Raw genomic sequence first — 25,476 nt, 5'->3', positions numbered from 1 at the left:
GAGACCTGAAACCATAAAAATCCTAGAAGAGATCACAGCTAATAATTCTTTGGCATTGGCAGTAGCAACATTTTTCTAAATATGTCTCCCAAGGCAAGGGAAACAAAAGTAAAATTAAACTATCTGAACTATATCAAAATAAAAAGCTTTTGCACAGTAAAGGAAATAATCAGCAAACAAAAAGACAACTTACTGAATGGGAGAAGATATTTGCAAATGACATATCTGATAAGGGGTTAATTTCCAAAATGTAAAGAACTAAATGACTCAACACCAAAAAAAACCAAATAATGGGCAGAAGACATGAACAGACATTTTTCCAAAGAAGACAAATGGCCAACAGACACATGAAAAGATGCTTAGCATCACTCATCATCAGATGAACGCAAATGTATAATTTTTTTTTCATTTTTTTCAAGGCCTTCTTTTCTTTTCTTTTTTCTTTTTATAAATGTATAACTTGAAGCAACTTTTCAAGTTACAGACAATGTAGATAAGATTTTTCTATTATGCATATTATTTCCAACCTTGGAGAATAGTGTTTAAAATTATTATATAAATTATATGCAATATAATATTTATAAAAATTCCAACAAATATGGTCTACTAAAAGAACAAAATAATATGAAATAAAGCATAAAATAGGAAATAACTACTACACTCTTTGTGTAGATGATATACTTGAAATTCCTATTAAATAATATTTTAACTGCTTTTTAAAATGGGAAGCTCATAAATAAATTTAAGATACTAATAAAACTGGCGGGTGCCTGGGTGGCTCAGTTGTTAAGCGTCTGCCTTCGGCTCAGGTCATGATCCCGGGGTCCTGGGATCGAGTCCCACATCGGGCTCCCCCCTCGAGGGGAAGCCTGCTTCTCCCTCTCCCACTCCCACTGCTTGTGTTCCTGCTCTCGCTATCTCTGTCTCTGTCAAATAAATAAATAAAATCTTTAAAAAAAAACCCAAACTGGCAGGGTAACCCAAATTTTGAAGAATATTGCAAGTTGTTGCAAATGGCAAGATTTCATTATTTTTTATGGCTGAGTAATATTTCATTGTATGTTTATACCACACCTTTTTTATCCATTCATCTACCATTGGACACTTGAGTTACTTCTTGGTTATTTTAATTAAGGCTACAATAAAAACAAGGGTGCATATATCTTTTCGAATTAGTGTTTTCATATTCTTTGGTTAAATACCCAGTAGTGGAATTACTGGATCATGTGGTATTTCTATTTTTAAGTGGCTACACCAATTTGCATTCCCACCAACAGTGGACAAGGGTTTCTTTTTCTCTACATCTTCTCCAACACCTGTTGTTTCTTGCGTTTCTGATTTTAGCCATTCTGACAAGTGTGAGATGATATCTTATTGTGGAGTTGGAAATACTGCTTTTCCTATTATTATATATATATATATACTATTTTCAGGCATGATAGACTTTTATTTTTATGAAGGTTTTTGGTCAAATTAAAAGATCAATAGATACTGCTACCTTATATGTCAGGCTCTCAGAGATTAAGATTTTCCTTAGCACTATATTTCTTTGTTGGAAAAAATTAGTGAAAATATCATCAATAAAGTAATATAGAGCATTTCCTCAGTGCAAATATAGTAAGGGCATAATATGTTTCATTCATAATATTAAACTTGCACCTCTTTTGGAGTAATTGAATACAGTGAAGTTTCAAAACAATCTAATAGAAAATGAAATAAAAGGGAACTAAATAATGGATTTGCCTCTTCTACAATAATGTGTAAGGTTAGAGAAAGAGGAGAGGATAAAAACCTCTCCTCTTGAATAATTTTACTGATTTACTTTTCATTGAAGGTGACTGTCAAATGAGTCAATGGTGAAGGTTTTGTTGGAAAAATAACAGAATATTGTGTAGTTTTACAAATTATTAGCTTTCAGATAGCTGAAGAAAGACTCTGAGACTGAAATCCTTGAAACAATAACCAAAAAGGTCAATGGAATGAACTGGTTTTGGGGAATTCAGAAATGCTTAAACTATTCATGAGTTAAATTTAGATCTATAATCTACAGATGATAGTGTGGTTCTAAAGTTTTAGCCTTTTATTCCTGCTCACATTCTCCCCAAGTGTCATTCAGAAAAAAAGTTTAGAGTGTACTTATATATCTCCAGAGAAACCTATCTTGTTTATTTGCAAGTATGATCAGGTCATTCCATAACATTTGCTGTGAGGAAAAAAAGAAAAGTCATTTCATAACCATTGGTTCTCACTAGCACTGACTTAATTGACTCACCATTGGCCTATACAGAACTCCATTTAAAAGAGATAATTATTAAACATCAAGAATACCTCAGGCAAAGGCAGATTTGTTGTGAGGTCAATCAAGACTTGGACCTCAAGCATGATATGAAAGTCCCAGTACAATGGAAGAAAGAAAACAGTCAAATATATGAAGGTTTTTGTTGTTGTTTTGTTTTTTTGACCAGGCACTCAGATAAAGCAAATACTTCTCAACTAAATGATGATGTTAAATTTGGAAAATGACAAGTGTGAGCAGAAAATTAGGAAAACAAAAACAGAATTATTCTTATAATATTAAAAACAATACAAGTAAACAATCTATATTGGAAAAGGACATGTAAACTTACAGTTGTTGTATAAGCAGCTTCTGGATCATCTTCCAGCACCCGGGAGAGACCAAAATCAGAAACTTTGCATACTAAGTTGCTGTTGACCAATATATTCCTAGCTGCTAGATCACGATGAACGTAACCCATATCAGAAAGATACTTCATTCCTGACGCAATGCCTCGGAGCATACCGACCAACTGGATGACAGTGAAATGGCCATCATGTTTCTGAAAGAGAATCACAATGGTTTACATTGATTTATTTTAATGTAGCATGTGTGCGTGCGGGCATGTACGTGTGTGTGTAGCATTAAGGAAAACCTTGGAATTTATTTTACTGGATCCAATGAATACAAGCATCAAATTTGCTGACCATGAAATGTAAGAATTTGTTTGACATTGAAAGGAAAGGAAAATCTAGCTGGAAGTGATGAAGGAGAACAAACAAAGGATAGAAGAGAACCAACCAAATGAACTTCCAGAAAGACTGATTTCAAAAACTTTAAGTAACAAGAGGGACCTGCGTCAAATCAGGTAGCAGCAATGACTACCAAGAGAACAGAATTCACTTTCCATAATTGTGACTGATGCACCAGCTGTGCACGTGGACAGAAGGACAGCAAAAGCTAGGACTGGATAAAAGCTGTGTAATAACTTGAAAGGTGAAAAACAATTACTCAGGAAAAAGAGGACTTGTTTGCATAAACAAGAAACAAGTTTAGGGAAGCTATAAGAAAGAGAGAAAAAAATACACGCAAAACAGAAAATAACTAGATTTTCCCATTCTTTCATTATATTTAGAGCAAATAGAAAGGAAGTTGTTGGCAACTGACTGAAAACAGGACTATTTTAGCTCCCAGTTGGAAAGATTAAATGAAATCATATGAATAACAAGCCAGGCACGGCACTGGTACGCAGCTCAATCCCTTGATTGCTTATTCTTCTCATCTTGATTTAAAAATAACATTTTTTAAAGGAAAAAATTCAGTTGTCATCCATGCAAGATGTGTGCACCAATAAGACCAGACAAACTGTACCTAAAAATTAGAGAAAAATAAAATAAAAATATTTTAAGTTTGAAAAATAATGCATATTGCTCTACATAGTTATTTGGGGATAGCTGTCTCCAAAGGAGTTATAGAGAAACATGAAAGATTCTCGAGTTGGTTTTATACACGAGGTAACATTTATTTATGAATGTTATTAAAATGAATATCTAGCAAAAGACTATTGAGCTATATTACCTTATACAGTGTGGTAGATGCATAAATAAGAGTTATCTTAAAATTTGCAAAGTTACAGCAGTTTTCATGGATAGCTGATTTAAAACTATAGCATGGGTTAAATACGGGGGTGATCTGACTGTATCGCAGTGACGCAGTATCCTATACAACGATGATTCACTGGTCAGTTAAATGAAGAAGCTTCTACTACAAATGAAATAAACTTTGTCTTTATATCAACTTATCTCCCTGATAACTCTCTGATAATATCTCCCAACTGAAGTGCAGAGTAAGGAAAAGAACCCTCTCTTAAAAGAAACATTCTATAGCAAGAGTACCCATTTAAGCAGGCTCTTCTGTATAATTAATGTATAAAAGATAACCTAGCAAAGAAAATCTTTGGCGTTATTAGCTCTTTATGTTTCCAATCCATCTTCCTAGACAGGGCACTATGAGATGAAATCTGCCTCTTCTATCATGTACCCTACCTACCTCTCCTCTATTAGGACTCTCAAAGCCTTTCAGTAGAATTCAAAACATAAATTCTTTTGGCCTAGAAAGGATTACACTAAATTTAAAGAGGTGGCTCTTTTACCTATTAGAAATGAAGTTGCCTGGTATCACAGTTCTCATCAATGCAGAATTTCTGCATGGTAGGAAATGTTAATGGACCATCTGAAAACTAAGGAATGCCTCAGTTTTCTTATCTGTACAATGAGAATAGAATAATCTAACTCAGAGATGCAGTGAATATCACATACAAAACACAAAGCACAGCCCCTGACTTATTTTAATAATAGTTATTATTTAATAAAACCTTGTTGTACTACAATTACATGTAGTTCATGTAATTTTAATATGAGTCAGAAAATTCTCCTCTCACTTTCCTGAAAAATCAATTGAGCAACATAAACTCCTACATCATAAAAGGAAATCATTATTTAATTCCAGGTTGAAATTTAATTTCCTATCTATTCTGAGAGTGACACAAAGCACCAAGTTCTTTCTTTTTTTTTTTAAGATTACTTTTTTAGAGCACTTTTAGGTTCATAGCAAAATTAAGAAGAAAATATAGAGATTTCCCATATATCCTCTGCTCCCACACATGCATAGCCTCCCCCATTATCATTCCCTCACCAGGGAACTATATTCTTGGTATTCTACATGCTATGGGTTTGGACAAATTTCTATTGAATAAACCCATTTTATACCACACAGAGTATTTTCACTGTCTTAAAAATCCTCTGTGCTTCACCTATTCATCCCCAGCTCCCCAAACCTTGGCTACCAATGATCTTTTTAGTTTCTTCATAGTTTTGCCTTTACCAGAATGTTATATAGTGGAATCCCACAGTAGGTAGCCTTTTCAGTTTCTTTCACTTCATAATATGCATTTAAGTTTCCTCCATGTTTTTTCATGGCTTGATGGCTCCATTCCTTTTAGTGCTGAATAAAATTCCTTTGCGTGCACAACAGTTTTATTTATCCATTCACCCACTGAAAGACATCTTGGTTGCTTCCATGTTTTGGCAATTATAAATAAATAATTATAAATGTTTATAGCATGTTTATAGCTGCAGGCTTTTATGTGGATATATGTTCTCAACTCCTTTTGTTAAGTACCAGGGAGGGCAATAGCTGGTATGTTTAGTTTTGTAAGAAACCCCCAAATTATCTTCCAAAGTGGCTGTACCATTTCGCGTTCCTACCAGCAATGAAGGAGAGTTCCTGTTGCTTCACATCCTTGCCACCATTTAGTGTTACTAATTTTGGCCATTCTAATAGGTGGTGTCTCATTACTTCAATTTGCATTTTCCTGATGACATATAGTATGAAGCACCCTTTCATGTGCTAATTTTCCATCCATATATTTTTTGTGGAGTGCCTTTTAAGGTCTTTGGCCCATTTTTAAATTGGCTTGTTTTCTTATTGTTGAATTGTAAGAGTTCTTTGTATATTTTAGGTAAGTCCTTTATCAGATGTGTCTTTTGCAAACATTTTCTCCCAGTCTGTGGCTTGTCTTCTCATTTTCTCAACATTGTCTTTTGCAGAGCAGAAGTCTTAAATTTTAATGAAGTCCAGCCTATCAGGTTTTTTTTCTTGGATTGTATCTTTGTAGTTGTATCTAAAAAATCTTTGCCATATCCAATGTCATCTAAGTTTTTCTCCTATATTATCTTCAGGAGTTTTATAATTTTGTGTTTTACATTTAGGTCTGTGATCCATTTTGACTTAATTTTTGTGAGGGGTGTAATGTTCTGTGTCTAGTTTTTTGTTTTTTGTTTTTAATTTTTGCATGTGGATATCCAGTTGTCCCAACACCATTTGCTGAAAAGACAATTTTTGCTCTATGGTATTGCCTTTGCTCTTTTGTCAAAGATTAGTTGACTACATTTATTACAGACTTTCTATTCTGTTCCACTGACCTGTTTGTCTATTCTTTCACCCTTAGCACACTGTCTTGATTCCTGTTTACGTCTTGAAGTCGGGTAGTATCAGTTCTCCAGCTCTGTTCTTTTTCAATACTGTGTTGGCCATTATACGTCTTTTGCCTCTACATGTAAACTTTAGAATCATTTTGTCGATATCCACAAAATAACTTACTGGAATTTTGATTGGGATTACATTGAAAATATATATCAAGTTGGACAGAACTGACATTTTAATAATATTGAGTTTCCTTAATTATGAACATGGAATATATCTGCTTTTATTTAGTTCTTGATTTTGTTTATTAAAGTTTAGGTTTTCCTCATATAGATCTTGTACATATTTTGTTAGATTTATACCTAAGTATTTCATTTTGGGGGGTGCTAATATAAATGGTATTGTGTTTTTAATTTCAAATTCCACTTGTTCATTGCTAATATGTGGGAAAGCTATTGACTTTTGTATATTAACCTTGTATTTGGCAACCTTGATATAATTGCTTATTAGTCTAATTGTTTTGGTCAATTCTTTCAGATTTTCTACATGGATACCATGTTATCTGTGAATAAGGACAGTTTTATTTTTTCCTTCCTAATCTGTATACTTTCTCCCTCTTTCTTGTCTTATTGCATTAGCTAGTACTTCCAGTATGATAGTGAAAAGGAGTAGTGAAAGTGACATCTTTGCCTTGTTCCTGATCTTGGTGAGACACCTTTAAGTTTCTCATCATTAAGTATAATAGCTGCAGGCTTTTTGTATATATAGTCTTTATCAAGTTTAAGAACTTCCCTTCTATTTCGAGTTTACTGAAAGTTTTTTTCATAAATTGGTTAATTTGTTAATATTTTGTTCCAAGTTATTAACAGGTTTATTAAGGTATGATTAATATACCATACAATTTACACTTTTAAACTACACAAATTTATCATTCTTAGTGTATTCACAGAGTTAGTGTAACCATATAGCCATATATATAACCATTATAGCCATAAGTCACCTTTAAAACTTTTTCATCATTCCCAGAAGAAACTTTATACTCATTGGCAGTCATTCTCCATTCCCCCAACTTCCCCTACCAGCCCTAGGCAACTACTAATTAACTTTCTATAGTTTTGCCTATTTTGGTTATTTCATTTAAAGATAACCATAAAGTATATGTTCTTTTGTGACTGTCTTCTTTCACTTAATATGATGTGTCAAATTTCATTCAGTATTTTATATTATTTTTACTGATGTATAATATTTATTCATTTTACTTATACATCTATCAGTTGATAAACATTAGAGTTACTTCCACTTTTTGGCTATATGCAATATATATATTTTGTTATATATATCCCCCCACCCCCCTTTTTAGGTAAGGACATTTAAGTTCTACTCTTTTAGCAATTATCAATTCTACAATGCAGTGTTATCAATGATAGTCACCACTTATTCAACTTATAACAGCATGTTTGCATCCTTTTACAAACCCCTCTGTTTCTCCTGCTTCCCCTCACTTTTGGCAGCCACTTTTGTACTGTTTCTATGAGTTCACTTTTTTGCCTTCCATGTATAAGTGATACCGTGCAATATCTGTCTTTCTCTGTCTGACTTATTTTGCTTAGCATAATGTCCTCCAGGTTTATCTTTGTTGTGGTAAATGGCAGGACTTCCTTTTATTTAAAGGCTGATTAATATCCCATTATATATTTTCCAGGTTTTCTTAATTCACTCATCCATTGACAGACACTTAGGTTATTTCCATATCTTGGCTGTTATGAATAATGCTGCAATGAACTTGGAAGTACAGATATCTCTTTGAGATAATGGTTTAATTTCCTTTGGATATATACTAAAAGTGGGATTGCTGGATCATACGATAGTTCTAGTTCTAATTTCTTGAGGACCCTCCATACTGTTTTTCATATTTGCTGCACCAGTTTATATTCTTGCCAACAGTGTACAAGGATTCCTCTTTCTTCACATCCTTGCCAATGTTTTTATTCTTGTCTTCTTGATAAAAGCCATCCTCACAGGTGTGAGGTGATATCTCATTGATTTGCATTTCCTTGATGATTAGGGTGATGTTAACCATCTTTTCATCTACCTGTTGAGCCATTTGTATATCTTCTTTGAAAAAATGTCTATTTGGGTCCTTTGCCCACTTAAATTTTTTTTTTCTTTTTACTACTGAGTTTTATGAGTTCCTTGTATACTTCAGATATTAACCCCTTGTTGAATGTACAATTGATAAATGCTTTCTCCCATTCCATAGATTACCTTTTCATTTTGTTGATGGTTTCCTTTGCTGTGCAGAAGCTTTTAAGTTTGATGTAGTCCCATTTGTTTATTTTTACTTTTGTTGTCTTTGCTTTTGGTGTCAATCCAAAAAATCATCACCAAGACCAAAGTCAAGGAGTTTACCCTCTGTTTTCTTCTAGGAATTTTATGGTTTCAGGTCTTATGTTCAAGTCTTTAATCCATTTTGAGTTAACTTTTGTGTATGGTATAAGATAGGGGTTCAGTTTTATTCTTTTGAATGTGGCTGTCCAGTTTTTCTGGCACCATTTATTGAAGAGACTATCATTTACCATTGTATATTCTTGGCTCTTTTTGTCATAAGTTAATTGACCATACACCCAGGGGATTATTTCTGTGCTCTCAATTCTATTCCATTGATCTATGTATCTGTTTTTATGCCAGTACCACACTGTTTTGATTACTATAGCTTCATAATATAGTTTGAAATTAGGAAATGTTATGCTTCCAGCTTTGTTCTTTTTTTCAAGATTACTTTGGCTATTTGGGGTCTTTAATGGTTTCATACAAATTTTAGGATTATTTGTTCTAATTTTGTGAAAAATACTATTGGAATTTTGATAGGGATTGCACTGAATCTGTAGTAGATTGCTTTGGATAGCATGGACATTTTAATGATTTTACTTCTTCCAACCTATGAGTAGAGAAAGTTTTCCATTATTTGTGTCATTTTCAATTTCTTTTATCAGTGTTTTATAGTTTTCAGTGTACAGATCTTTCACCTCTTTGGGTAAATTTATTCCTAAGTGTTTTATTCCTCTTCAATAAAATTGTAAATGGGATTGTTTCCTTCATTTCTCTTTCTGACAGTTTGTTGTTAGTGTATAGAAATGCAACTGATTTTTTTTTTTTTAAAGATTTTATTTATTTATTTGACAGAGAGAGACACAGCGAGAGAGGGATCACAAGCAGGGGGAGTGGGAGAGGGAGAAGCAGGCTTCCCGCTGAGCAGGGAGCCTGATGCGGGACTCGATCCCAGGACCCTGGGGTCATGACCTGAGCTGAAGGCAGACGCTTAACGACTGAGCCACCCAGGCGCCCGCAACTGATTTTTGTATATTGATTTTGTATCCTGCAACTTTACTGAATTTATTTATTTCTAACAGGTTGTTGGTGGAATCTTTAGAGCTTTCTATATATAATATCATGTTATGTGCAAATAGAGAAAGTTTTACTTCTTCTTTTCTGATTTAGGTGCCTTTTATTTCTTTTTCTTGACCAAATGCTCTAGCTAGGATGCTACATTGAGTAAGAGTGGCAAGAATGGACATCTTTGTCTTGTTTTTGATATTAGAGAAAAGGTTTTAGTTTTTTACCATTATGTATGATGTCTGCTGTGGGTTTCTCACATATGGCCTTTATAATGTTAAGGTATGTTCCCTTCTATATGCACTTTGTGGAGAGTTTTTATCATAAATGGGTACTGAATTTTGTCAAATGTTTTTTCTGCATCTATTGAGATGATCATATGATTTGTATCCTTCATTTTGTTGAATCATTCTTGCATCCCACCTGATCACACTGTATGATCCTTTCAATGCAGTGTTGAATTCAGCTGGCTAATATTTTGTTGAAGATTTTTGCATCTATGCTTATCAGTGACATTGGCATGTAGTTTTCTTTTTTAACTATAATAAATACACATTAATACACAAAGCATTGTTATTGAAAATAATTTGCTAAGACAAATAGAGTAAGAGTATGATTATCTACCCCACCACTTCTGTTACCAGCAGAAGTAAGCAGCATAGTAGATTTTCAGTGCTCTTACCAGATCAGGGGGATAAAAAGGAAATGACCAAACTCTAGTGAAAACAGGTTTTCAATCAGTATTCTGACTCTCATTAGTCTGGTTTAAAGCTATTCCTGGTAATTCTGACCAGTTTGGTTTTTTGCTTATGACCGCTAGTAGGCTGAATATTCACTCATCCGAGTGACTATTTGAGTGTAGTGTTGCTGATGAAATTTAGAGCCTTTTTTTTTTAAAGGAGGAAAAAGATGGAATTTTATCCCAGATATTTCACAAGTCTGAGTAATCCAGTGACTTCTCAATTTCTAGATTATGTATTTCCATTGTATGGGGGAGTCAAATTAGAATTCTAGAAAGCACAAAGGGAAAAGGCAGGCCAAGGAAACAATGCTTCCATTTGACAAGAATTGTGTTTTTTCCTTGTGAGAAAATAAAATGCTGTGAGAGAGCCATTTGTGTTTGAAATAGCATTTTCACTTCCTCAGCAAAAATTGATTAAATATAGCAAAAGTCACTTTCCACAATATATTTTCTTGAAATGTTTAACAGTTAATATTGTTAATGAAAGAAAATGTGTAGAAAATGCTTGTTAAAATCATTTCTTGATCCCTTTTTTCACAGACTCAATATAGGCTATTGAGTTGTCAGAAAGGATTTAATTTTTTGCCAGCAGATGAAACTTTTGTTTGCCAAAAGAAGAACCATTTTCAGATAAACATCCATATCCAAGTTCGGGGAAGTCCAAAATTTGTCAAAACACAAATGGGCCTTAAAGCCAATACAAATGTTTTCCTTGAAATCTTTTGGGGTTAAGGTAAGTCTTTTATTTAGCTCAATATAATCAATCCAACATTTATGAAGTGTCCCAGTTATCTCTTGCTGCATTACAAATTAACCCCCAACCTGAGCAACTTAAAACAATAACAATCACCTATTTGGGTCACAAACGTGCAAGATGGTTAGGGGTTGGCTCTGATGGTTCATGTCTGTTCAGGAGTCATCAACTGGGGTAGCTCAGCTGGGCCTGGATCCGGTTTCCAAGATGGCTCATTCATAAGTCTGTCAAGTTTGGGCTGGCCATTGACTGGGAGCTCAAATGAGACTGTAGCTGGGAGACCTTGGCTCTTCTTCAAGTAGACTTCTCTGTGGGATAGGTTATGGTTCCTCAGAGCATGGTTCTAAGAATAAATGTTCCAAGACACAGGACGCTGAAGCTGCCAATTTCTTAAGCCTGATACTGGTTCAGAAACTGGTACAGCATCACTTCAAACTACATTTTGTAGTTTCTAGTATATAAATCTTGCATTTCTTTTACTAAATGTAATGATTTTATTCTTTTTGATGGTGGCGCATGTTTATATGCAGTAGATTCATAATTTTTACCAAATTCTCAAATAAATCTCTGATTTAAAAAGCCAAGGAGCCATTAATCTAGGTAATATCTCCTCTATTCTAGTTTAACAGAGAAGAGACTGAGTCCCAGTAAAGATATACAATTCATCCAAGGTAAGTAAATGAGAGAGTTGGGCTTAGAATGCAGGTAGGATGACTTCTGAGGGGTCACCAAATATTTATTAAATTATTACCTCAGATCCAGCTCCATAGGGGGGAGGATCATCCATTATCTGTATATTTTATTCTAATTATTAACCTGAGCTTAAGCATTGAGTCTCCTAAACTGGGGTTTGACTGTTAACACATCAACTGCTCTTGCTTCGAACTGAGCTCATACCAAACCAAACCAAAGCAAAACAAAATAAAAGCAAATACAAATAACAAACAACAACAAAACATATTTTTATGATTATGGAAGTAATATGAATCCATTGTGAAAATTTTGGAATACGATAGAAAACTATAAAGAAGAGAAAAAATTCATTCATATTTAAGACCCATCATTTGGTAGTCTAATTTTTTCTGTTATTAAAATTAATCTCATATTGTTCATATTATGAAAATAACATATATTATTAAAGACTATAAAATATTGTTTATAAAGATAATATAGTTTCTAATATATAAATGTGCCATATTCCTTTATTACCAGTTTTGTTTATTTTCAATTTTTTATTGTTAATAAAACTTCAGTAAACATCCACATATATCCATCCTTGCATGAGGATAAATTCCAGAAGAATTTATACATCAAAGACATAAACATTATTAAAACTCTTGATATTGATTGCCCAACTGCTTTTCAGAAAAAATGTTATTATGCTAATACCCAGAGCAGATCTCACAACTCCCTTGCTATTATTCATTAATAGCAAGAAGAGTTTAGCATCAAGTACAGAAAAAATGCCATTTCCAGTATTTTATTAATTTTTATTATCCATGTTGTTGCCAGTGGTAAGATTTCATTCTTTTTTTTTATGGCTGAATAATATTCCATTATGTATATATAGCACATGTTCTTTATCCATTCACCAATCAGTGGACACGTGTGTTACTTCCATAATTTGGCTATTGTAAGTTACAATAATTTACTGTAAATATTGAGGTGCATGTATCCCTTTGAATTAGTATTTTTGTATTTTTTGGGCAAATAGTAGCATGATTGCTGGATCATAGGGTAGTTCTATTTTTAACTTTTTGAGAAACATCCACACTGTTTTCCAGAGTGGCTGCACCAGTTTGCATTCCAACCAACAGTGCAAGAGAGTTCCCCTTTCTCCACATCCTCGCCAACACCTGTTGTTTCTTGTGTTGTTGATTTAGGCATTCTGACAGGTGTGAGGTGATACCTCATGTAGTTTTCTTGCAGTGTCTTTGTCTGGCTTTGTTATCAGAGTAATACTGGTCTTGTAAAATGAGTTTGGGAGTGTGCCCTCCTCTTGTATTCCATGCAACTTATTTTTGAAATTATTAAACTCTTCTTATTGCCAGTGTTTGGAGAGACTTAAATTAATTTCTTTCATTCAGCATCATAGCAATCATAGTTCCAAGAACAGTAAGTGGCCTCATTAAAACTGGGATTCTAGGGCGCCTGGGTGGCTCAGTTGGTTAAGCGACTGCCTTCGGCTCAGGTCATGATCCTGGAGTCCCTGGATCGAGTCCCGCATCGGGCTCCCTGCTCTGCGGGGAGTCTGCTTCTCCCTCTGACCCTCCCCCCTCTCGTGCTCTCTCTCTCTCATTCTCTCTGTCTCAAATAAATAAATAAAATCTTTTAAAAAAAATGGGATTCTGGTGTTTGAAAAGAAGATAAACCACTTTCTCCATGTTCTGTCATGTGACTATATGATGTGGAATATGTATTTCTAATTCCCATGGCCAAGACATTTCAGGGGTCTGTGAGGTCAAAACTATTTTTACAGTTGCACTAAGACATATATCTACCTTTTTTTTTCACTATGTTGATATTTGTACCAATGGCACAAAATTCTGGTGGGTAAAATTACAGGAGCCTTAACACAAATTAAGGATCAAGTAGTAGCACCAAACCAAACTGTCCTAGTATCCTCTATCCTCATATTCTCTGCCACATGAACTAAACAAACAAACAAAAAGGGGACAGTTTTGTATAAGAATGAGAATGTATTTGACGAAGCAGTAAAATTCATTAATTTTGCTAAATGTTGATCCCTGATTACACACTCTTAGGACCAACAGCTGTGGGGGGATAGAAAAAAGAAGGATTGGGCAGCAGGAGAACTTAATGTGCAGTGTATGCACAACAAAGGCCTTCATATACCCCCATAGGATGTCCTGGATCTGGGATAACTCTTCAGAGTTCATTCAAATTGAGGAAAAGGGGCTGTAGCCAAGGCCATTTCCCAGAGAGGGACTCAGCTAAGGATTATCAGCTGCCAAAACTCTTGAATTTATAGGAATAAGGGAGATAATCCTGATGCTTCTCCCCACTGAAGTTTCTTCATGGGAATCTCCTTTTAGAATCTGCTTCCCTGGGTGCCCAACCTGTGATAATCTCTCTCTTTCTCTCTCAGTTGTTTATAAAATGTGCGCTTGATGAAAGAGAAGCGCCAAACACAGTTTTATATTCTTTTAGGAATTTATACTGCTATTGTTGCCATTTTATTATAGGAGGGGAAAATGTTAACATTTCTTAAACGCTACATACCAGTCACAGTTACAAGCTTTTTATTATCATCATATTCAATGTTTGTAACAACTCTGTGATACAAGTGAAGTTATTGGCTCCATCTTATAGATGGTCAAACTGAAGGACAAAGGTATTTAATAACCTACTAAATGGTGCCGTCAGGATTTGAATTCAGGCAGTCGAATTCCAGAGCCTGTATTCTTTTTAACTGGAGTTATCTAGAAAAGAGCTGACCCAAACTTTGCCATAATGACCCAGTCTGGCCTAGTTTGGGCAGCATAATATCGCTTAATAAGGCAAGGTATAAAAGAGCTCTGAGACCAATAAACCAAAAAACAAACGAACAAGAACACTCCAGATAAACCAACAAATGAGAATCTATTTATCTATGTCGCTGAGTGGAATAGTCTCATTTATTCCCCCATGAGGTATGGCACAAATCTCTTTCTCTACAAATAATACGACTCTCTCCTTCACACAAAATCTATATTCCTTTTTCTAGTCCTAAAAGCTATACATAATAATGCCCGCTACTTCCAAGAACTGCAGAGTGCCACCAGATTCTCTTTCAGACGCTGGAGCAAGACACCCACCAGATCTGAGCAGTCGTTGGCATGTCACATTGTCTTCACAATGCAAGTGATGCAAACTCTTGATGATGTTTTTCAAGGCCCTGCCTCACAGGTGGCTCTGCATGAACACTTTAAGCCTCTCAGCGTCCAATCATCTTAGGTTGACCTCATGTACTTAGCCTGTGCTGAGGACAAATGTAGGATTTGAGTGCTATGCTGTCCTGAAGTCATCTCATTATTATTATTTTTTTAAATAAATATATTCAAATTCTACGAAGACACAAATATCAGTATATCACCCCTTTCCTTAAAACCGTTCAATGAACTTCAGTGAAGAATAAAGTATAGTACTCAATACAAAAACACGACCCTTGCTTCTATCTCTAGTCTCAAGTAACTTATTCTGATTCATTTTGTTGTGTGTGTTTAATTCGCTCTTACAACATGTTATTTCATGTCTGATATGCTGTGCTTCTATAGTTCCATCTTCCAGGAATGCCCTTCTGGTCTTTGGTCACCTGAATTTTTCATGAGAAGTGCTATGTCTTCTAGGAGGTCCTGGCTGAATTTCCAAGTTCATTCTTTCAAATAAGAACATTTGAGAACTCGCTGAACATTCAGAACTCGCTGAACATCTACTATGGGTCAGTTGTTGCTCTGACTGCTGGAGTCAGAGTGGGAAGCGAATGAGAAAGGTGCCTGTTTCAGTCGCACCAACATTTAATTGGAGGCACGGAGACGGAAAATAAATAAGAAATAAATGAGATATTTTTAAATAATGAAGAACTACAAACTAAGTAAACTGGAGTGCTATGAAAGAAGATGATATGATGGAGGCTGTGAGTAGTTCCCAGCAGGTACAAATCGCTTAAGTCAAGAATGAGTTTGGCATGCTTGATGAATAAAAGCCAGTGAGGCTGGAACTTGTTGAGTAAGAGGGAGACTGGAGAGGTAGGCACAGGCAGAATCAGGTAGAGTATTGTAAGCTCTGTTGAATAGTCTAAAATCTATTCTAAAAGTAATGACAAGTTAGAGACGAATTTTAATTGGGGAGTGATATTCTCTGACTTGCATATGAAAATGCTAGCAGGGAGATGAATTTGGGAGCTATTGGAGTAACAAAGGAGAAAGAAACTGGTGGCTTGAATCACATTTGAGATCTATTTTCAAGGCACAGCTAACAGTACCTACAATAGATTGGAAGGAGGTTGGGACTGGTCAGGAAAGTGGAGGAATAAAGTTGGACCAAGTTTCTTTCTTTATTGCTCTCAAAGCAACCTGTCTACACCAACACTGGCTAAAACCATATGTGTATGTGTCAGCCTTCCCCACTGGCTTGAACATACTCTCATCTAGGGCAAGAGTCTTGGTCATCTTTGAAATCTCAGGGCCTAGCATCATGTCTGGCATGTGACAGATATTCAAGAGATATTCACTGGATTGAACTGAACTGAACTGAATTTATTTTTATCCTAATGGAGTGAAGTACTTCAGGCTTTTAGTCAGTAGTAGGATATTTTCTTGAAGGATTTTTCATGGAAAATTAGACTTACTATAACAGATTCTCTGAGAAAATCGTGAGTATATGAGAATATTGACTACACTTGCAACCATCTTTACTTCTGAGGTTAAGATTCTGGTTTGACTCTGATTATGACCATCAGACTCTTAAATTTTCACTAAAGAGTGAGGAAAAGGGGGCTAAATGTGGTATATAGATTTCTACTATAGTTCACTGGAGAATAGTGATGTTGATCCCATCAACAGAATAGCCTTATAAACTATCAAAGGTCTGTGGACCACAATATAAATCATTGTCCTAAAATTCTATTGTTGAGAAAGTGTGCTATATTCCTTTGTATACAGTAAATAATTACAGTGATTCAGTGTCCTGAAATACATACGAGTGATAAACAATATTGCAGCTGGTAGATGATAAGCTGCTATTATAGAGTAGAATTAATAAAAATTGCACATCATCATTTAGCAAACATTTACAGAGAATCCAATTTACTACGCAGTGTCTTGGTTACCTTCAGTAAATAAATCAACTTCAAAGATTCCTCACAAATCTGGAATAATAAACACTATTGGACAATGACAATTTATGTTCTAAAATGAAGTAATGAAACTTTGATTCATATGCACGTCAAAAGACATTTTTGGTTCACTAACCATGAGTTATAAGGAATGGCACCAGCCTTTTAAAACAGAATGACACAAAGAGAAGGGTTAGCTGAAGCCTTGTAAAATGATTACTTCTAAAATGCTGACTTGAGCTATAAAATGGCTATGCAAAAAATTTACCTCACTAAGTGGTTTACAAAGGATCGAGGTATATCAACAGTGGACTTTGTAAGCCTCTAGTCCCCCTCCTGCAGCGCTGCCAGGGGCTGGGGCAGGGATCGGATAGGAGGCAGTACTAATCAACAGGCATAAAGTTTCAGGTAAGCAAGATGAATAAGCTCTCTGGATGTACTGCACAACACTGTACCTACAGTCAACAATACTGTTTTGTACGCTTAAAAATTTGCTGAGAGAATAGATCTCATGTTGCATTATTTGCAGAATAAAATTTTTTAAAAAATTCTATTTGGGTTTACAAGTTTATGTAAAAGATGCAAAATCATCTGGAGGAATTAAAATAATATTTGTGAATCACAGATGGTAGCATGAGTTAGTTTCACCTTATATCCAGCTAAGATCTGTGGTGATGAGAAAATGAGAGCTTAGATTAGGGTGTGTATGGGGGTTCAGGTTATAGGTGATTTTATGAGATGGAAGAAAACCTAGCCTGTGGATACGAGGAGATGGGGAGTGTGTGCCACCACATGGGATTTAAAACAGGAAAAGTTGAATAGTTGAGGACCTAGGAAGAGGACATGAAGAGAGGGATGGATGCCACAGAAAAACGGCCTTTAAAAAAATTTTGCCCAAGGCAAGTCATGTAGAAGGGAGGAAAGCACTCTTTTTTACTTTTGAAGGAAACTCCTGACCCCCTTCTTTATTGGAAGTTACATCCTTTAGCTGTGGTCTGAGTTAGAGAGGCTTTTATGGATCTGCCTAGAGACTTAAGCAATATCTTTAAAAGAAATATTTTTGGGAAAATGCATTTGAGTTTTCAACAATTGATTTATAAGTGACTTTGCAGAAAACAGACCTTGGAGGGTTACTTCTATAACTTAAGTATAAAGTTAACATTCAGTTTTTATGTTTCTAAATCAGAAAGTTGATCATGCTGTGACTTTTAAAAATGCTCCTGAATTTGAAAAAGAAATGACTAAGGTTATTTATAGATTTGAAAAGACTAAGTAATTTTTGTTTTAAAGTTACCAAACAAGGAAGAATCAGTATCTCCTTTTTACCGAAATCTTGGCTCTTGTGGCCTCCCCCGTTGAAAATCTTATTATAATTTCCTGTAGCATATTTACTAAATCCTTCAAGGCTTTTCTTTTGTAGTCATTGTGGATTTGCACTTAAGCTAGGTAGAGTTATATTTTTAGTTATAGAAGGAAGAGGCCACCAATAACAGAATCGGAAATTTCAATCATAAGGAAACCAAAAATGTCATTTCTAATATATCTAAAAAATCTAGGAAGAAAAGTAGATATGGATTTGTGAAACATGGTAGTTGGATTTCAGATTTACATTTTAAGAGCTTAAAGTGGGTCTGGATATAATATAGCTTTAGTTTACAAAACTTACAAATGAATTTGTTTCTTTTTTTTTTTTTTTGCTTAGGTTTATGTGAATGTAATCTACACTAGCTACTGTGTGCTTCACTTAAGTAAAGCCAAGAAAATGTAAATTTTTTTTGTTTGACATCTGGGGAAGGGTGTCACAGAGTGCCAAAGTCTTGATGAAGCATCATTAGAGTGCATTAAAATTACCCGGGAAGTTTTTGCAAAATATAGCTGCTTGAGTCTGCATCTATATTTTATAAAATCTCTCTAGAATGGTGATTCTGATTTGCAGGCATGGTTGGGAACTGCAAGATTCAAGTCTAATATTTAGTTCTGCAAATCCAAAATCTCCTGTATGGTCCAAATGGGGATATAGGATTGACCATATAGGAGTTCAGGAAAATGCATGGAATATCTCTATACATCACTATAATTATGAATTACACACCAATTAAAAAATCAGCATAAAAACCTGTATGCAAAAGAAGAATCAGTAAGGAAAATTAGAGTACAATTTCATGGTACCAGGTACTAAAAATGCCACAACACATTTACAACATTATAATGTTAAAAGAGATAAATTCAGGCTTTTGGAAGTTGATGCTCTAACTTCTAATTTAAAAATAAAAAGTTCAGCCAGCCATATGCTTGGTTCCAAGCATACCCTGCTTTCATATATTTGGATGTTTACTGTCACATTATTTTTAGAATACTATTTGGCATTAAGCTGGCACAGGCTTGATAAATAATAACATTTGTCTACATGAAGTTTTATATATTTTTTCTGAAAAAAGTAATTAAGGGGATTAATTCAACTCTAATTTTTATGGTTTAAAAAAAAGGTATTGGTAGGTAAATGTGACTTCATTTTTTTTTACTGTTGAATATTAAATGAATGCGATGTAGATTAATTTTGCTCTCATACCCTAGCACAAATATAATTCCACAGAACACAATTTACAAGGAAAGTATGCTAATAAAATACAGCTCTCATTATTAATATATAACCAGCATAAGGTAAAATGCCATCTTTACTAGATTTATAATTTGACTACATAAATATTTAAAAGATCCCTTTAATTTTTTAAATTAATATTAGCTTTGCATTTGTTCAAGGAAACTCTTCAAATGACTCACATTGCTTTTGAAAGGCTGATATGCACTGATATGTATTATTTAAATACTCATATTCTTGACGTATATCTAGATTTTTTTTTTTAATGGTGAAAATTAAGATATTCTTAGCCACTAGAAGAAAACAGACCAGGAAGTAACAGAAAAACAATTTTAAAACTCTTGACATCTTCTGATATACATAATAATAGATAATATTATGGAGACTTTAATATGGCGTTTAGGTCTATTTGCTATTTAATACTACATAAAACTCACAATAACTGTGGGAAGTAGTTATTGCATATTCTTGACTTTATTTTATGGATGACAGTTGTCCTTGAATCTTCCCTTTTGCCTGCACACTTTATCCAATCTAACAGCAAATTCTATCAGCTCTACACCACAGAATCTAGTATTTTCCATCAACTCAACTATAATCCTCATCTAAGCCACTGTCATCTCCTTACTTAGATTTTTATTACAAAAGCCTCCAAATTTCTCTCCATCCATCTGTACTTCACATTTGTCTTTGAATATAGCAACCAGAGCAATTTTTTAAAAACACAATCAGATTATGTTGTATCTCTACCCCAAACCCTACAATAGCTTCACGTCTTACCCAGAGAAAACTCAAACACATTACAATGGCCTAAAATGCCCCAATTCAGTGTTTTTACAAGTTGGTTGCATATTAGACTCAGCTGGAGGAACTTTGAATAAATATAAATGCATGGGTTCCACCAAGAAATTCTGATTTAATTCACCTGGGATGCAGGCTGGACCTTGGGATTGTTAAAAGCTCTCTAAATTAAATGATTATAATGTGCAGCCAAGGTTGAGAATAATTTCCCTCCAACATTTGAGTCCCTTTCTGCCTCCATCAACTCTGACTTCATTTTCTACCACCCTTTCCCTTATATAATCTCTTCTAACCATAACCATAGGGTGACGATATATTTTATTAACCCAATGGCAGGGTAAAAAGGTCAATATTAACAATTATGAAGAGGCAATAGGCAGGAATTAGCACTGTTCTAGGAAAAAAAAACAGGCATTTGGTCATAAAGCATAAAGGCTTAATTTGTAGTTCTTTGGGTATAAAATGCTCCAACCTCAGGGTGTTGGCCCCTGCTATTTTTACTCTTTGGAATATTTCCCCCTAGGCATCCAATTGGCTTGTTCCCTCACCTTCTTCCATCTTTACTCATATGACACTTTTCAGTAAGATCTTGCCTGTTCATTCAATTTCATACTGAAATCTAATCTCACTTTCATCTTCACTTCTCCTACTTTTTCTTCCCATCTGATGTACATATATTTGGCTGAATTCTTTATTTCTCTTCCCACTAGATTTTTTATTTCTGTTTTGTTCACTTCTGTATCCTAGCCTCCAGAATAGCACGGGGTCTACTATGTGAACTAAATATGAACACATATTTGTGCAAAAAAAAAAAAAAAAGAATGATTTATCAGCTGTTTCACATTGGGCAAGCTACCTATTATGCTTTGCCTCAGTTTCCTCATTGATAAAATGGGGATAATATTAACACCCACCTCATAATGTTGCTGTAAGCACTTGGTGAATTAATGAATGCATGGGATTGGGATAATGCCTGACTCACAGAAAGCACACATAATTGCTATCTACATTAGTTAATTAAAGATATTCATTTTCATTTTTGCTTTAGCCACTGATTCTTAGGGCCACACCTGGAAACTCTCACCCCTAAAATGGCCTTGCTTCAGAAATATTTTATTTCCTTTCCATTCCTTTCCTTTTATTTTATTTTTATTTTTATTTTTTTGCTTTAAAAATCTTAGGTATCAATATACTGTGTTGGTAAACTGGCCCTCTGGAGAAAAAAAACAAGCAATGATCTGTGGTATTTGCCAACTGTTGTCGTGTAACTATTTCCATCATGGCCAATTTCAAGCTACTAACAGTTTAACAACCAGCTCCCTAGATTCCTCGCCATTTAATAATCCTCTCTCGCAACCTGGAATGATCTGGCTCTAACAAACCACTGCCCATATCCTAGTGCTGGCACATCCTCCTTTCCTTCAGCTCTCCCACCCTCATCATACAACTATACTTCCTCTTTTACATAGTCACAGCTCCCAGCTGATGACGTTTCCATTCATTTCTAGCCTATCGGTCTTTTTATTTTCTTCTCTGTCTAACCTGGATTCACCAGTTGCTTACCTGCAAGATTCTTTTTCCACTACCCCAATTCACCTTTAATGCCTGTGAGTTTCTGTTGTACCTGCTCTACACACGGTAGCCTCCGTCATTGCCATTCTTATATTTGGGGGGGTCGAGTGTTCCTGCAGAAAGTCATGGATACATGCACACCACTGCCAGAACACATTCAGATTCTTCAGCATCAGCTGGATGTCAGCATTATTTTAATTATTTTACTTTCTCCAGGATGAAAGATGTGGTCTGGCAGAAGTGGAGGAAGAATACAGGTACCTAATGACAATTACTGGATTAGCAGTCCAGAAGATCCACTTCCGGACACCGAGGGTTGCATTATCGTTAAAAACCTTAGTAACAATTTTTAACTGGTTGCCCTTGCTGGGGCCCAGAGAAAAACTGTTCCTGGTCCAGAACCTGCTCTTGATGCTCCCCCCGCTTTTTTCCCTTTGATCTGATCAGTGATCAGCTACTTTTCTTTTTAACTTCGGCAATTATTCTAAACATTCACTTTAAATGAAGGTTTGTTCTCAAACTTCCAAATAAACTCTCCTCCTACTTCACATAGAAATGCAATAACATCAGGTATCATTTCTTTCAATTTAATGCTTCTCATACATCTCTCTAGATTGACAACACACAGTCCCATGAGCCTTGGAAAATGTGGAGGCCTCTACTATTCAAAGTTAATCCTTTACCAGGGTCCTTGATTTTGTATCTTCCCATCTCCTGAGATAGTTGGCCTCATCAATGTATTTTCTTTAATTCCCTATCCCCCAGTGTATAAGTTGTCTAAATTTCTTTCTATTTAAAAAATAGTCTTCATGTTTCTTTTTGTCTACTAGCATCTGATTTTTCTCTTGACTTGCTATCTCACGCACTTTTTACAAAAAAACCCAACCAAACAAACCCCAGAACCCCAATTCCTATTCATCTTTCATTCTCATTTTGCCCTATACATTCTGACTTCTGCCTGGGACCAACCCATTAAACATGCTCTTGAGATCACAGAAGACCTCATAAGTGGTAAATCCCATAGATGCTTTTCAGTCTTCATTTTTCTGACCTTCTCTGCTGCACTTGATACAGTTGCTTATTTGCTCTCGCCTGGTGTGCAGGATTCCATGTCCTCACCTCCCTCCTTGTTCCTCTTTGACCATTTATTCTTAGTCACCTTTGGAGACACCACCCTGCTGCCTCCTCAGGTTGGCATGCCACAGAGTTCCAACCTTGTTCAGCTCCTTGTCTTTCTCTAAAAGTTCTTCCTAGAAAAATATGGTTTGGCGGGCGCCTGGGTGGCTCAGTTGGTTGAGCGACTGCCTTCGGCTCAGGTCATGATCCTGGAGTCCCTGGATCAAGTCCCGCAACGGGCTCCCTGCTCGGCAGGGAGCCTGCTTCTCCCTCTGACCCTCTCCCCTCTCATGTGCTCTCTCTCTCTCATTCTCTCTCTCAAATAAATAAATAAATAAATCTTAAAAAAAAATAAAAGAAAATATGGTTTGGCTTTAATAACCACTTTTATGCTACCGGCTACCAGATCTTTAACTTCAGTCAGTATTTTTCTCCTCAGCTTCAGATTTGTATCTCTAATTGCTGTCTGGACATGTTCACTGAATGTTCCACAGACATCTCAAATGGAATACAAGCCAAATGAAACTCAGCATCTCCCAACGACCAGCCCATCCTATTCCTACTCTGTTTCTTCAAATCAGTTTGTAGCACCACCTTCCACACATTCTTCTTGCTCCTAGGCATCCTTTTCCAATTATGTTTTGAGATATGGTTTCCTTACCCAATCTGATCTTGTTGGATTTTGTTTTTATTAATCCCCCCCTTGTTCTCTTTGTGCTTTGCAAATAATGTATCTGTATCTTTTCTCTCATATCAAAGGATTTGAGGTGGCAACAAGAGGCTGTAGCCTGAACATACACAATAATAACATCTTATACCGAAACTAGTATTTTCATAACTGAATTGTGTGATTTGATAAACAAATCCACATTCAACAAATATTATAAAATAAAGGAATAACTTTTTGTGGTTGGCATATGGTATCTCAAAGTTTTTAAGTATTTTAAAACTGTTTTTATTTGAATTGCTTGTTAATATTGTTATAAAAAATGCAAGTCCAAAGATTTAAGGGCAAGCAGTTGCCAGGTAAGTGCTACAAAAAGTGTTTATGAAATCCATATGCATAGTTTGAGAGAGACCATACACGGATGATGGCCAAGATTACACTTAATCCACACTTGGAAAAGTTAGGAATATTTGCCCATCAGTGAGGTCATACATTCCAGGCAGCAGAGCCGATGCTCTGCTTGCTAAGTCAGGATGCATTTTATTTTAAAATTAAAAATACACATATAGTTACATACCCACCCACATCCCTTCTGCGTGCACACGTGCACACACACACATATGTGCATGCACACACACACAAACACAGACACTTAACCACACCAGCTCTTGCCAATATATACCTGGAGGAATGTCCATAAGGATGCTGAACAGTAGACGATTTATGAATCTAGTGCAACATCACAGCCAGCCACCACCACTGACACTAGATTGTAATTTTGTACTTGGTTTTGCTACCACTCTTTCATATAAAACAGTAAACTGAAGTGATTTTCAAATATGTGGGAGACCAAGGGGAAATCTTTTCTGCTTCTAGTAAGCACAGAATGCTATTAATGAGCCACAGATTGCTTCCCTACAACGCAATGCACTTAGCCACTTCCTCTGTGCTCACAGAAGCTGCGATTATTAAATTCTAAAGCAGTAGTTTGAAAAATGACTTCGTTTTTGAGAATTTGTAGGATATATATCTTTATAAATTTTATTTCTGCTTGCCATGGGGAGCTGAGTGTCTGCTACTGACTTAAAGTTTATATAGCACTTTGAGCTTCTGGGGTTAAAGAGAGAGGATTACAAAGAAAGGTAAGAATATTAAAAAATGGTAAGAAGGGAATATTGGGCCCTGTGGATTTTTTTTCTCATGCAATTATGTTTATTTTAATAGAAATTCTACGTGCAGACAGGACACAGGTTCACATGGGGAGATGACAGTGAGCTTCTAAAAAGAAGTAATAAGTAGTTTGATTTAAAAAAAAAAAGTGTATGAGAACATTGCTTTGAGTCAGGGGCCTGAGTTTGAATCTTCACTCTACCACTTACAATACGTCATGTATTATTCTATAAGCCTTACAATAATCGACTCAATGGATCCTCTCGACACTTATATGCAGTAGATGCTGTTAATATTCCCATTTTATAGTTAAGTGAACAGAGGCACACGCAAGTTAGTAACTTGCCCAAGACACAAGGTCGCGCCGCTGATAAAGTGACGAGCCAAGGTGAGCTAACAAATATTAAGATTCTCATAGCAGAGGTAATGGTATACCACTTATAAACATGTAGTAGGATATTTACAAATAAATATTTTATTGATAACATATTATCTTTTCTTTATAATGTCTTTTAATTAATTCAGGATTCATCAGGATAAAAAAGTATATCTGAAGCTAACAATTCT

The 25,476-nt window shown here is 35.3% G+C and overlaps 1 protein-coding gene across 1 annotated transcript in view; it reads right to left on the bottom strand.

The window, feature by feature from the left end:
- The window catches only part of EPHA6 (EPH receptor A6), an 833,709-nt gene that overhangs the window by 99,026 nt on the left and 709,207 nt on the right, over positions 1–25,476 (bottom strand). Inside the window, exon 14 of the mRNA XM_035015180.1 lies at positions 2,628–2,837. Within this exon, the coding sequence (XP_034871071.1) occupies positions 2,628–2,837 (210 nt within the window). The remainder of the gene's footprint in view (positions 1–2,627; positions 2,838–25,476) is intronic.

The sequence above is a fragment of the Mirounga leonina genome, unplaced genomic scaffold, assembly GCF_011800145.1.
Source record: "Mirounga leonina isolate KUSES-001 unplaced genomic scaffold, KU_Mleo_1.0 Mir_169, whole genome shotgun sequence".
In the NCBI taxonomy this organism is placed as follows: domain Eukaryota; kingdom Metazoa; phylum Chordata; class Mammalia; order Carnivora; family Phocidae; genus Mirounga; species Mirounga leonina.
Note: the sequence above shows the minus strand (reverse complement) of the source record. Positions and strands in the feature narration are given on the sequence as shown.